The sequence below is a fragment of the Pan troglodytes genome, chromosome 11 (genome assembly GCF_028858775.2).
Source record: "Pan troglodytes isolate AG18354 chromosome 11, NHGRI_mPanTro3-v2.0_pri, whole genome shotgun sequence".
Lineage (NCBI taxonomy): Eukaryota > Metazoa > Chordata > Mammalia > Primates > Hominidae > Pan > Pan troglodytes.
In genome coordinates this window covers 107,448,094-107,463,597 of record NC_072409.2, presented here as the reverse complement: position 1 = coordinate 107,463,597, position 15,504 = coordinate 107,448,094, and the positions used below count along the sequence as shown (strand labels likewise).

Here is a 15,504-nt window from a genome sequence, read left to right as displayed (position 1 = left end):
AATAAACGAACAATAAGGACAAAATGAAAATAAGGCTTTGAAACTTAAATTCTAATGACAAATTATGTACCTTGGCTTAGTAATATGAATAAACCAAAAAGAGAATTAATGACCAAAAATAATTGTTAAATAATGGGTAGGGGGAATATGTGAAAATGAGACCTCGAGATAATGGAGCCTCAAATAAAATTACCTACCTGCGATAAAAATTCTTCTAAACCAATCCCTCAGTATCTCCCACCCCCACTATACTGACTACCCAGCTTCAAAAAAGCTGCAAATAGTGCTAGTATTTACTTGAGGGTCTGATGATGCTTCACAGATGTTTCCAAGCTTTCACTTCTATATTCTAGAATGAGGATGGTTTACATACAGTACTCATTTGTGAAAGGCTTCTTAAGTGTGAAAAGTTACAATAACTGCTAATGCCCTTCTACCAGTTCCAATTAAAAATAAATAAACAACAAACATAAGAGGGTTCACTCTATCTGAAAAACTGAGTTTGCCTGACCAGTTTTAATAATAAAAAAAAATGTTAACATTGATCGTAGCCCATATACAGTGAGCATGCAGAATCAATAAAGGATGAAAATGCAGAGTCCAAGATTTACCTACCCGAGGGTAATGTCAGGATTGTTGATTCTGACTGTAACTTGTACTTACCCTACGTCAGCTTTCAGCTTTTTAATTATAACTCTTCTTGAGACACCATTGCTAGTGAAGAATTAGACCCCACCAGCAAAATTTGGTAAAATCAATAATAATCATTTATCCCTTACAAAATGTCAATAACACAGCCATTAAAAAGAACTGTTTTTTTTAAAAACCCAAGTATCAACTGGAAAAGATATAATTTCTGTGCAAAATTTCTTTCATTTTGTACATAATTATTCATACAATGTAGGGTTTATATTAGAGTTAAAAGACATACTTTCTTACTGCCCATTCTAAATTAAACTAGTCACTTTCTGAGCAATTATTTTCCATCAAATTAACCAAGCATTATGATTTTAAAAAATTAAAAATCAATAAAAGACAGCACAATTACTATCATTATTTAAAACTTAATAATATTATGTTCCTAAAGAAGAACAAACAAGTGGGCAAAGATAACACAAGTCCATACACACACGCATATATTTTTAAAGCAATGTATATGGTAGACTGAATAAAGCAATCCTATATTTCATATTTGAATGTGTAGTCTGGGGATTTCCCTAGACTTTGTGAGTCTTAATATTACGGAGTGCCAGGTGTATCCAATTGTTCAGGGGATTATCAGTCTTTCTTAATGTACGTGCCTTGTGTTCATTATTACAGTCAATCAAAATAAAAGCTCTCTGTATTGACAAAAAAGAAATCCTCATAGGACAGCCTGGTAAATTTGGAATAAGATTTGCAAAACCACTAGAATCTCATTTTTATTGATTCTGACTAGGGGTTCTTATATCTCAAATTATAAAACTATTTTACATGCATTATCATTATTCATAATAAATTGAGTTGTTCATGTAACAGCAAGGACTCATCTGTAATTCTTTTTAAAAAGCTGATTTGGTTTTCACTAGGGCTATCTTCAGACCTCCTATTTTGTGAGAATATATTCAACACCATTTGAAAATTTTACTTTAATAAAATAAGGAATAGATAAGTGTTTGATGTGCTTATAAAAAGTCTATTCAATATGTGTGTGTGTGTGTGTGTGTGTGTATATATATATACACACACATGTTAAAAACTGAGGTTTGTAAACCATGGGAAATATAATATCGAAGCATGTAACATTTCTCTTAATTAAATGCTTGGTTTTTAGAAATTATCTTCTACAATACTATTTATTAGCCTGCCTGGAATTCAAAGCAGACATACAGAGAACGCATTAATTCACATGCTTACGCCTTTAAATGAAAGAAAATTTTATGGGAATAAATGATAATCACTAATAGATTAAACATGATCCTAATCATTTTCATGTGAATAATCATGCTTTAAAGAGGGAAAAACATAAATTTTATTATCAAAAAACCCTGAAAGTTTTCAAGTTTCTATAGAAAATGAAATGGTGGAAAACTTGCTTATTTGTATGGAAGGAAATTAATCTTTTAAATCATAAATTTCATGTTTGCTGATAGGTCTAAACATGAGGTTAACAGAGCATCTTCTTGACAAACTTCAATGTATTTCTACTACAGATATCTATTGTATAATTCACTATGTCAAAAAGTAAAGACAAAATACCACACAAAGAAATCTAAGAAAATAACTCAACAAAACTCTTCAATTCAAGGTAAATAGTATTTTTTATGAATGAACTGTAAACACATACTAATAAAAAGCAATTAATAATAATAAGCCACCAAACTTTCCATCAAAAAACAAAATCCTGTATAATACTTTATGCAAAACAATCTGCCCTGGGAACAATTAACCCCCATTGTGATAAACACAGCTATGCTTAAGGGTAACAGCTCCAAAAAGAAATTGAACCCGAGGAAACAAAATACAATTTAGAATTGCAAATATGTTTGCGATTATTCCATTGTTTCTTAATTTGTCCACATACAGATTTTCTGTCAGTGTTCCAAATTTCCACATGTACTACACACAGAGTTAATAAGAAACAAGTCATCAGAGCTGAGCTTTTCTTAGTAGAAACAAATACATGAAATAAGGACTTGTTTGATTGCAAAGCTAAAGCCTGTGTGCTTAAAAAAATAAAGTTTTTTTTTTGTCTTTTGCAGCCTCTTTCATTTGCGAAGCCCTCCTATGATTATTATACAGGGTTCTCAATGTGAATTTTGCTTTAAAGCCTTGTAATTCATTAAACGGGGCTTGATCTAACTCCTTTCACCCACATTTCACCCATGGACGTCTACTACCTTCTTTAAAAGTCTTTCAGTGTAGGAAGTGGGAAGGTGGGATCTGTTATTTGGATCAAGTGATGAGACCAAAATAAGTCACAGTTACACTTTCACCTGTGAAGTGTGATGCATACTAACCTAGAGACTAACTATTAAGTATATTAGCAGGTTTGCTTATTGGTGAAGGTGAAAGCTAGCAACATCTCCCCGAGGAAATAAAAAGGCAGAAAATAAGCAAAGAGAGACACCTACTTGACTGCATGGTTCTAGCTGATATTTCTGCAGTAGAAGCACCCAGGCCTTGAGGGGAGCGTGCAGCCAGACGGAAATAGTATAAGCTGTTTGGTTTCAGTCCTTGCAGCCTATATGATGTCCCTGGCTCAATGGTAATTCGTTGCTGGAAGCAATAAGAGAATGTGGTCATCTTCAGTAAGGTTCATGCAAATACTTTTTAATCATACTGTCTGGACCATCAGATTTCTATCATCAGGATTATAATCTCATCAAAATATCACCAAAAGAGTCAATAGTGAGTATCCAGGGCTATACTAAGGAAATTATATAATGAAAATATCAGTTTAAAAGGCAAGTTTCTACAAAGGTAACTGGAATAAGGGAAGTCAGAGATCTTTTTAATGTTGACACAGTCAGCCAAACACATCAGATAAGACGAAGACTGAGAGGCCAACACCCGTGAGTATGTTCTGCCGTTAAATGTGTGTATGTTGCTGTGACACAGATCACAAAAGAAAACGACCCCTGCCCCTGGTAGTGGAATCTACCCAACATGTGCAAATTTAATTGAACAGATGTCTACTCATCTCCCATGACCTTCTGAAATCTCAATTGGAGGCAAAGAAAACATGACCAGAAGTAGCAACAGTAACCAGTATACAATTTACAGGAGGTTGCTATAAAAGAGATTTGAAATTGCCAAGTTTTAATGGGTAAAATATCACGTTAGTCACTAAAGAAAGTTGAATAATTTATCTGAAACCACATTACTACCCTAGGTTGATCTAAAATAACTGAAAACCTTACTTGCTTTGTGAATAAAGAACCACAGACAGAAAAAAAATAGATTCACAAATGTTTGTGGACTTTTGATATACGATTTCGTTAATCAAATGCTATAACTCTCACCTTCCGTGCTTAAAATTTGTCATTTAGCAAAAATATAAGTGTCTATGGGTAATCAATCTTGAACATCAGCCTACAGTAAACCTTCAAATGCAAGTGAATACACAATCTAGTAATGGTGTGTGTAATCTTAACACTTTATCAAATAGTGTTTGCTATTCACACAAACAAATCAGTTAAGAAGAACTCAAGGCCGGGCACGGTGGCTCACGCCTGTAATCCCACCACTTTGCGAGGCCGAGGCGGGCGGAACATGAGGGCAGGAGATCGAGACCATCCTGGCTAACATGGTGAAAACCCTTCTCTCCTAAAAATACAAAAAATTAGCCGGGTGTGGTGGTGGGCGCCTGTGGTCCCAGCTACTCGGGAGGCTGAGGCAGGAGAACGGCGTGAACCCAGGAGGTGAGGTTGCAGTGAGCAGAGATCGCGCCACTGCACTCCAGTCTAGGCGACAGAGTGAGACTCTGTCTCAAAAAAAAAAAAAAAAAAAAAAAAAGAAGAAGAAGAAGAAGAAACATTCAAATATAAAACTAGAGAAACCATCCCTAGGGTGTTCTGACTTACAAATACAAAAGTTTTCAGGAATTTTAGATCCACCGAGTAAGAAATAAAGAAATTCCCTAAATAAGCAATTGTGGAGCACAGTAGCTATGCCAACATGTAAGCATCACAATTCTCCTTTACTCTTTGTATATATGTATGTTTGTGTCTATGTATGCCTGTATTTTAGTTTGGTGGTCGTGATGAAGGTTTAAACAATTCAGTGCTGATTTACGCCTTACAGAAAACACCAATAGCTCAAGTTGTACCATGAATACTTTAACTCATATCTGCATTTCAACTATATAACTTTCTGAGTGCTTGATTTATATTGGCTTTGTTAGCTAAATCTAAAACCACTGCATTTAAAACCTATTCTTTTGAGATTCTGCTCAATTCAAACAGATGGAATAAAATAGAAGTTTACAAGAACATATTGATTTATTATAACATCCAAAATTATGTACTACAAGTTAATTGAGAGTAGTTCATTTAGTATGTGAGTTTTTTAAAAGATATTCTTTATTAGAACACAGGGACTGTTTCACTTTGTGAAGATTTTTTTTTTCATATAAAAAATGCTAAGAGGCATAATAAAATGAATATATGAGTGAAGTTCTCAAACATAGTGCCATTAACTCCTTTTGTCCTAATGTTCCCCATTGGATTTCACAATAATAAAAGAAACATATTTATTACTATTATGTATTCTCATTCTGAAAATGTTAGATGTATCTTAATATCGATTTCTATAATGTATTCAAACTGCACTCAAGAAGCAGTAGACCCTAACCGTTAACAACACACACTCTGGAACTCGACTGCCTAGACTCAAATCCCAGCTCTGCCATCCACTAGTGCGAGACTTTCAGCACATTATTTAACTTTTTTTCCATGCCTCCATTTTATTATATGTCAAATCGATTAATAAGAAAGGCTAGCTCCAGTGCTACTATAAAAATTACATGCATTATTGATGGTGAAACCCTGAGAACAGTGCCCATTAATGAGTTAATTATATTGATTTTCATTTCTCTTTGCAGTGACGATCAACAATTGCCATGCCTTCTACAATCTGTTATTTTATTTGCACAGCATACTCAAATGTTATACACACTCACCTTCATACCAAATACTTTTTAGCAAACAAACATTTGCTATTGGGGAATCTTTGAAACCAGGGTGGAAAAATTCATCTAGCCAAGGACTTTCATTAACATATAGAGCTAATTTAGTCACCTGTCCCCACAGTGACTTAAATACTTTCATGAAGAAGAGAAAGTCCTCAAGTCTCATTGAGTATTTATTCTTCCATAACCTGATACATCTATGGAACTTGGAACTCTGTCAGAAGCACATTCCAACAGGAACAAGAGTTATTTTGTTTTGTTTTTCCCCAAAGCCTCCAAATAACCACTGTTTTTTGTCATTGTTGTTGTTTTGGGGTTTTTCTTGGGGGGGAGGGGGAGTCAAGTTCCTCTTTTAATTAGTAAATCTTTTCCGTCAAGGTCCTCAATAGCTCTCTGACCAAGAAGGTGGATAAATACACGAAAATAAAAAAGTGGCCCAACGTAATGAATAATTCCCAAGGTGAGAAGCACTATAGTCTTACCTCCTCTCCATGCTCCCCATCTTTGTAGACCAGTTCATAGTTGGCAATGGTATCTGAACGTGGAGGTGTCCAAGAGAGCAAAATACTTGTTTCAGACTCAGGTTCTGCTTTGAAGTTTAGTGGCTGCCCTGGTACTAAAAACAGGGAGGCAATGGATTGAACTCACAATCACCAGGAGTATTCACAAAGTTCTTCCATTAGCGTAACCTGTTTAAACCTTTCGAAATCTGTACACATGTACCAGCTTAGTGGAAAACAAGCTCCTTTACATTGTCCAAGTTAACCTCTTTGTATACAGGGCGAGTACAATGTTATAAATCCTGCTCTGGAGTAGTAGAACATCTACACAAGATATAGTAGAACTGATAAGTATAAAGTATATCGGCCTCTGAATTCAATTTTGAGGAAAAAATTCTTTACTTCATGATATGGTTGTTAGTAATAAATAATATAATTTACATAAAGCACTTGAAATATTGCCAAAAGCATAATAAGTACAAAATACCTAAAAGTATTGTTATTTACAACTGAGTAGGAACTTACTCTCTAGCACTACATGTAACATTCAAAATTATTTCCAATTAAATTTATGAAATCCTACCTTTACTCCAATAACAAAACCTAACAGGCAAACAGAATCACTCAGCGTTTTTTCTTACCAGCCCACATTTTGAAGAAGAGGTGTGAGAAAGGAAAAACAAAACAAAACAAAACTCTATCACTTACAAATAATGACTTCTAATCTCTAAACTATGTTAAATTATTTAATGAACTACACCTAATACAAACAAAATATCCTCCCTAGTGCCACAAAACTAAACTACTAAAAAAATTAAGAAGTTTATAGAATACACTTATCAGAAATATGGTAACTTAAAGAGATCATCTATAATTCTCATGTTAGCCATGTAATCTATTCGACAGACAATTTGGAAGAGCTGTTTATCAGCTGTAACAAAGAATGGAAAGTCTATTCAGTTTAAAACACCTTACTCAAATGTACTAGAATGATTACTAACCTAAACTTTCTAGTCCACACCTGAGCCTATCAGTTCCCCTCTATTTATACACAAGGCTGAGTCAGGGTGTCACTGGCACATCTAATCGTACATTGTTCTTGGCCACTGTCTGCTCTGATTGGTGAGTGCCTATGCTTTCCCAATTGTAAAATATTTTGATCATTACCCTTGATATTATGGCACGTCTCAATGTGCTGTGGCTGAACATATGTTCATATTCCCTCAAGTTGAAATGAGAATTCCATTTATATTTAAAGAAAAAAAGAGAACAATAATACTTCATAGCAGAGGAGTAAAAAAACATCTAAAGTGTGCTTTAAAACATCTAAAGTGGCAACCTCAGCGAAAATATTTTAAAATACATATAATACAGTATAATTTGTAGTTGAAAAGAAGCCTTTGGAGAAAATGTATTGCTTTCCTTTTCTTTTATAGTTATATGTCTGTACTACGGCTTTAAAAAATGCCCTTTGTTAAAGCAGTCTGCAAGAATGATTTGTAGAATTCCTAATGATAATTTTATTCCTCTGGTAAGTCAGCCTGTGTATATGTGTGTATATGTGTATGTGTATGTGTATGTGTGTGTGTGTGTGTGTGTGTGTGTGTAAAGGAATATATGTTTGGACTGCTGCTTAAGGTCACAAATAATCAGTGCTTCATATTTCTAGTTGCCTTCATCATCTTTTCTCTCTCTCTTTTTAAAAATCACAGGCCTTGAGAGTCTCATTGATTTGATGCCTCTGGGAGCTTACTTTCTGAACAGAGTATCACAGTTTTTTTCCCCAGTACCTGCCCAGTGGGTGACCTAACACTATCATTTAGATTGAAAGGTGGAAGCGAAAGAAGATAAAAGATTGAGAAGCAAGAGGCAGAGGGACAGAGGGGAACAAAACACAAACAGGCAAACTGCAAAGCAAATGGAAAATGCGTTATTTCTAAAAGGGAAATACCAAAAGCACTGGCAGGAGCAATAATGGAAACAAGAGTGACCAGATAGATGGGAAAATTATGATAGGATCTAATATTCACATGATAAAAGGGTTTCTCAGGCTAAAAATGCACACATATGCCTACGTATGCAGTCACTGATTTTTTTCCTAGTTTTATATGCTTCTTTCTTTCTCCCAATTTCCTGGGAAACAAGAAAGTTTGTGTTAACTCCTGACTCAAACCAAACCGGAGTACAGTATGGTCAAGAATTAGAAACACAGACAACACTGGAGGGCTGCTCTCGGGATAATAATTGCTTGTTATGCATTTCTTCCCTGCCTAATGCTAATAATAAATTGACATTGATTGAAAACATCTTGGAAACCTAATTAACTTTTTCTTACTTAAACTGTTTACTTTTTGCTTTTAATTTGTCTTGAGTAAATTCCCGGTTGGTCTCAATATTTCATTCTTGTTTAGTGACACAAGCTTCGTCTGATCATCTGATTCTGCTTGTTTCTATTAAGAGCCCCTTCCTTCTAAATAATGACTTAAGTAGGCACATCCAAGTCTCAGAAAGTACACTGTCCTTTTTATTCTTGCACAAAGCTAAAGGTTGGCTAGACGACTTGATGCAAAGTATCTTCATCTAATGTACAGGGGGTTCTCTCCTGTTCTTTCCTTATCCTTCTTTTGAAATGGTTCGGAGGGTAACTTCATTTATTAGATTTTAAACTTGTGGTACAGGCTTAAGCATGGTAACTCACATCTGTAATCCCAGCACTTTGGGAGGCCAAGTTGGGAGGATTGCTTGAAGTCAGGGGTTCGAGACCAGCCTAGGCAACATAGCAAAACCCTGTCTCTACAAAATAATAAAACTTAAAAAAATTAGCCGGGCATGGTGGAGCATGCCTGTAGTCCCAGCTGCTTGGGAGGCTGAGGTGAGAGGATCACTTGAGTCCAGGAGGGTGAGGCTACAGTGAACGATGACTGAGCCACTGCACACCACCCTGGATGACAGAGTGACACCCTGTCTCTACAAAAAAATAAATAAATAATAATATACAAAATAAACATGTGGTGCGAATACAAATGCTCAGAGGTGTCAGGTAATTTAGATGAGTGAGAAGGCCACATGGGGCCTGGGGCCCAGTGGAGAGTGCCCACCACCTGAAGAGGGACCGCAGGCCATGCTCAGTGACAGCAGGTTGCTGCCTTGTGAAATGTGGGCGCACTCTTGTCCCAGCTTCAGATTTCCTTCACAGAAGTTGATCATGAACCTTCCAGGTAAAACCTTTCCATTCTTAATTACTGAAAATTAATTGAATTTTAAAAGCACTGTATGGGGCAAAATGTGTCTACAGGCTAGATTCGGCATATGGGCCATGAAATAACCTAAAATAAACTTTCATGATCTGAGGCTCCAGGCTCATCAATGGCTTAAGAATGCACTACCCACACTTCCTCGGGAACTGAGGGTGTACCTAATGATATCACTTCCTCAGGGCATTTTGTCATATTTGAATCCACAACCAGGAAGCTGAGGATACAAAGAAATTTTTTTAAATGAGGTATAAAATGAATGTATTTTTAAATTCCCAACCTATTGGTCCTAATGAGCATAATATATGTATATAAGAAAACACTTTAGGGGCTACAGACTGTCATATTTGTTTTCTCTGGAACACTTGAGACATGGGACTACTTTCATTATCTATCAATTGAATTTTTATATCAAATATTGGGTCTACAGAAGTTCCATTTCACATTTCTGTTAATGTTTTCTCTCTATATATGTATTTATACATATAAATGTATACACGTAAATATTTACCTACATTTTATTTATTTATTTATTTATTTAGCTTTGAGACAAGGTCTTACTCTATCACCCAGGCTGGAGTGCAATGGCACAATCATGGTTCACTACAGCTTTGACCTCCAGGTCTCAAGTGCTCCTTCCACCTCAGCCCCCTGAGTAGCTGAAACTACAGGTGTGTGCCATAACACCCGGCTAATTTTTTAATTTTTTTTGTACAGACAGGGTCTCAATATGTTGCACCAGGTTGTCTGAACTTCCTGGGCTCAAGAAATCCTTCCACCTCGACCACTCAAAGCAATGAGAGTATGGGTGTGAGCCACTGTGCCTCGCCTTCTTACACACAGATATTTTATGCTCTTGTAATCATTACACATCACGGTTTCTCACCGGTATTTTTTTTTTTTTACCTTCACTTACCAGTCCTTTGTCTATGTATATCTTATTTTATTTTTATTTTATTCAAGAGTTTTTCTGTGTTGTAACATTTCCTTCACTGATTAACTGAACATAAATTTTATAAGAAAATGTGAGATTCTAGGAAAATCATGGGCAAATAAAAACAACATATCCAGACCTTTAAGCAGTTACTTCATATTCAAAGGAGAGATCTGATATTGACCATAAACCAGATTTACAATAGGACATGGAAAGCAGAAATAAAATAAGTAAAAATTTTTCTTTAATATTATATTTAAGAAGTCATTATATACTGTAAAAGTATGTCCATCCCCTTGATTACTTACTTAATGTCCACAAGGAAATAGAAATGTGAGCTATCAAGTCCCTAAAATAAGATCATAATCCCACTGATACATGTTAAGTACTTGAGTATTACTATAATTACACTCTATATAAATATGTGAAAGCAACTCAAAGACAAGGGATAAAAAAGACTAACAAGATAAACCTTCACATTATCAGATGCTGATATATTAGAAGAGATTAATATTTGAATAAAATTTAGAGATTATCTCTAAAGAAAGGTTGACACATATTGCACTGCTAAACAACAGTTTCATCTTGCTATAGTATAAATATGAAATATGACCAAAGATACTAGAAAACCCATGATTGCTAAAACATCCAGTATTTTACTAAGGTACATGTTTTAAAATGTGTGTATCTAGCATATTGATAAATGATAATAACAATAAAACCGACAGCCAGAATTATAACGTTAGTAAAACAAAGCAAAATTCAAAACAAAGAGTCTGATGTGTAAATGCCACAAATATATCATTGACAAAATAAGTACTTAATACACAAGCATCAGCACAAATCTTATTCTCAACAGTCATTAAATATAAATGAGAAAAAGTTAAATTTTATTATAGTTGTATTTATATCCAGTGCTCCTTTACTCATTGCTAAATCTATTCAGAAAAAGCATTTAAATTGGACTCATAACTTTGGTTATTAGAAAGCAGTCTTTTTCTAGTTTGCTTGCATAGGCCTGTTGACATACACTAATGAAATGATTTATAAACTTCTGGAAACCTAACAGACTTTGTCTCTAAATGTCATAGCTTATATTTTAACACTTTTGCAATGCCCAGAATTTGTAATAGCATTAACATCCCTAAAATGTTTAAAGTTGATACTAGTCATTAGTATTTGATAAATATATATAATTCTTTATCTTTTGAAGGCATATACTGTTAAAGGTATATCCATATAAGTCAGATGATTTTCAAGAATCTATTAAATGAATAGATGTAATTAGAGGTCAGACATGCTTTCTAAATACAGTTCAGAAAAAAGACACATATTAGGATTTAAGATTTATAATGCCTCTAATTAGCAGGAACATCAAGCAACATTTAATGCATTAGGTTTGAGATTTAACTTACTACTTCTTTGTCAGAGTTTTATTTGCACTTCTTCTATAAAAAAATATAGTTACCCTATGCTTTTGGTATAATTACCTTTATAAGAAAACTATAGGAGGTCCTTTTTTCCTTCCTGAATGTGTTTTCTAATAATGAAAATATTTTTCTAGCTTAATATAAATACTTTGCTTGTCAATGGCCATATATTCCCCATATTTTCAAGGTAAACTAGTTGCAAGTGACGTTGTAATGCCAGAAGTCAGAGCTATGGAGAACTGAGAAGATTGACCCATATTTCAGAAAATAATCATCTCAATGAAAGTCTTTTCATATTTAAAACCATTTAAAGATTACTCAACACGGTCAACTGTACTAATGTTCACAATCAAGGAGAAAAACTCTCTGACTGTAAAACAGACAGATCATATTCCCATTTTCTGTATTACCAGAAATACACAAATTTACATCAATCCTTCACTTATATCCATCTGTGTGACTCATATTAGATCAAATCAAAAGTGAGACTTCTCTCTTAAACTCACTTTGATCCTAAATATTGTTCTTTTGGAATCCGGTTTCAAACAAAAATAGGAATGTGAATGTCACAGAATGAAAGATAATAAAATTAAATGAGTACCTTTTAGACACAGAAGACATCAAAATGTACATTTCTGTGTATTTGTATTTAAAATGTACTTCAAGTCCTACATATTATTGATCAGTAAATTTTTATAGGGTTAGAGGAGAAAAATTGCAGTGAAAATAATCATATCCTTAAATTTTATATCTCATAATGGTTATCATCCTAGCAATCATCCTAAGAATTCTTTAGTCAGTAACTTTCTTGTTACTCCTTTTTCTTAAGGAGCAGCTCAGCATTAATTTACATCAGAACAAACATCATTGTTTTTGGCAGGTGTCCACCAATATCCACTGGCCTTTTTAATTAAGCCTATAGAACAGATCAAATCATTGTGCTATTTTGGAAGGTTTTCTTAGCTTATTGAGCTTGGCAGGCAGTCATTACATCACTATATATCTCTCAATCAACATGTATTAAAAGTAAAACTATTATGGAAGATTCCTGGAAACATCTTCATGCAAAAAAGTTAGTTAAACAGAGTGGGAACAACTATTCTAATATATCCATGTCCCATTCATCTAGATTTTCTGAGTTCTGTCATTAAATTAAATCAGAGCTTTTGAAAGTAGAGTCTCCAGCTCACAGTAACTCAGTTGCCCCTCTGATAATGCTACCTTCACTGAGTTATGATTCAATGTCACATTCTGTCCACTGGTAATATAAAAAAATAAAGATATGGTCTGTCTACTTAAACATTACTTCTATATTTTTCAATAAATTACGACTGAAGGCATCAGGGTTTTTCATTTAGCATTCTAAATACAAGGATTCTCACAATTGTCTAAGATTCACATTTTGGTTGGATTAGGTTTAGGAAAAATTTTGTTTCTTAGATAATCTTCCTGCCATCAGAAAATAAAAATATGAAACACTATAGATTTCTATGTTTAAACTGGTGCTTATAAAACTTAGAGCCAAATTTATTTAAATTTAGTTAAATTTCAGCCAAATTTACTGCTTGAGTGTAATGATCTTTCATAAAAATGTTCTTCCTTCCACTTCTTTTAGATAAACTTAGTTGGTTTTTTTTTTTCCATTTCTAAATGTTTTCATGTACTTCTGCACTGGAATAATCTAATAGCTACCTCAGTGTTTCAGAAGTAAGTTATGTATAATTCTTAGATAAATATATGAATAAATGAAACAATTGTGTTTTTCTCTCTTGCCTCTTTTCATTATTGAATACCTACGCTGGCATAAAAACACAAAAACTATCCCATTAAGTAAATTATTAATTTAAAAGGTAATGGTAGTTGATAATGATTAGGCTCTGTGTCCCCACCCAAATCTCTTCTCAAACTGTAATCCCCATGTGTCAAAGAAGGGACCTGGTGGGAGGTGATTGAACAATGGGGGTGCTTTCTCCTATGCCGTTGTCGTGATAGTGAGTGAATTCTCACGAGATCTAATGGTTTTATAAGGGGCTCTTCCCCCTTTGCTCTTCTCTCTCCTGCCACCATGTGGAGAAGGTCCTTGCTTCCCCTTCACCTTCTGCCATGACTCTAAGTTTCCTGAACTCTCCCTAGCCATGTGAAATTGTGAGTCAATTAAACCTCTTTCCTTTGTCAATTACTCAGTCATGGGTATCTCTTTATAGCAGTGTGAAAATGGACTAACACAGCAGTTGAAAGTATCCAGAATCCCTGGATTTAAATTCTGCTTTTGCACTTAGTAACCTTACGACCTACGGCAAGTTTCTGAATCACGTTTTATCCTCTTTGATCTTCAATTTACTCACTGGCAAGTGGGATAATTCCACATCTGCCTAATTGGTTTGTGAGAATAAATACATGCAAAGTTCATAGTATAGTGTCCTCCATATGTTAGCTACTATTATGATGATTACATATTAATAATTTAATGTTTTACATATTAAGTTACAAAATGTTTCCCTCCATTATCTAATCTATACCCTGTTATGAATTTTATTGCATCCCACAAAAATCCATATGTTGACATCCTCATCCCCAGTACCTCAGAGCATAACCTCATTTCAATATAGGATCTTTGCAATGGAATTACTTAAGATGAGGCCATAAGAGTGACCCCAAGTCCATTATGACTGTGTACTAGTAAAAAGGGAAATTTGGGCACAGGCATGCTTTTGGAAAGAACATAATGTAAAGATGAAGGTAGTGATCAGATGATGCTTCTACATGTCATGGTACAGCAAAGATTGCCAGCAAACCAACCAACAGAAGTTAGGGCAGCAGCATTAAGTATATTTCCCTCACAGCCTTCAAAAGGAACCAATCCTGCCAACACCTTGATCTCAGACTCCCTAGGCCCCAGAACTGTGAGACAATAGATTCCCGTTGTTTAAGCCACCTAGTATGTGGTTCTTTTTTTTACAGGAGCACTAGAAAACAAATAGAACCACTACACTCTATAAGGTGGTTATTATTATAGACTAGAAAACTGAAGTTCAGAGAGAGATGACATAAATCACCTAAGGTGACAGCTAATAAACGAAAGCTTGGGATTCAAACCCTGGTTATGTTACTCCAAGACCAGGGATTGAAAAACTAACCACAGCTGAGAAATTTAAAAAGCTCAAAGTGGAATGTAAGTTCCCATATAATTTCTTAGAATTTTTTAATTGTTATGTAGCTGCTAAAACAGTATAATAAAAAGCAATCTCATAATAGTTAACCACTTTTAGTCAAGAAAAAGCAGAACAAGATTTACAGATGTCTACATTTCCCAATGAGAAGCTTTTTTGGTAAGAACAGCCTACAGTATTTTTTTTCGCATATTACTACAGCAAATAAATACAGAAGTACTGCAAGTGGCACACAGAGAAGATATATGGACAGTTTTTAATACAACTGTGGTGAGACATATTTTTATAGCTGGCTTTCCTACAATGTCACAGAGAAAAGAATAAATCCATGAACAAGCCAATAAGAACCAAATAATGGTATGAAAATAAAGGCAGGCAAACTATTAATATAAATGTGCTCTGAGATTCCTAGAAGCAAGGACAAATAGTTAAACATACTTCATATAAAGACTATGACATGAAAACAAGTCAGTGATTCACAGGTATCAGTGAAATAGATGAGACATACATTATCTAGTACTGGCATCTGAGAAAATTTATTAATT

The 15,504-nt window shown here is 34.5% G+C and overlaps 1 protein-coding gene across 38 annotated transcripts in view; it reads right to left on the bottom strand.

Annotated features, from left to right (window-relative positions):
* PTPRD (protein tyrosine phosphatase receptor type D) overlaps positions 1 to 15,504 on the bottom strand; it is a 2,309,829-nt gene that overhangs the window by 183,928 nt on the left and 2,110,397 nt on the right. For all 38 annotated transcript variants that reach the window (XM_054658683.2, XM_054658684.2, XM_054658676.2 and 35 more), the window contains 2 exons: positions 6,154 to 6,287; positions 3,114 to 3,258 (listed from right to left, as the gene is read on the bottom strand). In XM_054658683.2, coding sequence (XP_054514658.1) covers positions 3,114 to 3,258; positions 6,154 to 6,287 — 279 coding nt within the window. The remainder of the gene's footprint in view (positions 1 to 3,113; positions 3,259 to 6,153; positions 6,288 to 15,504) is intronic.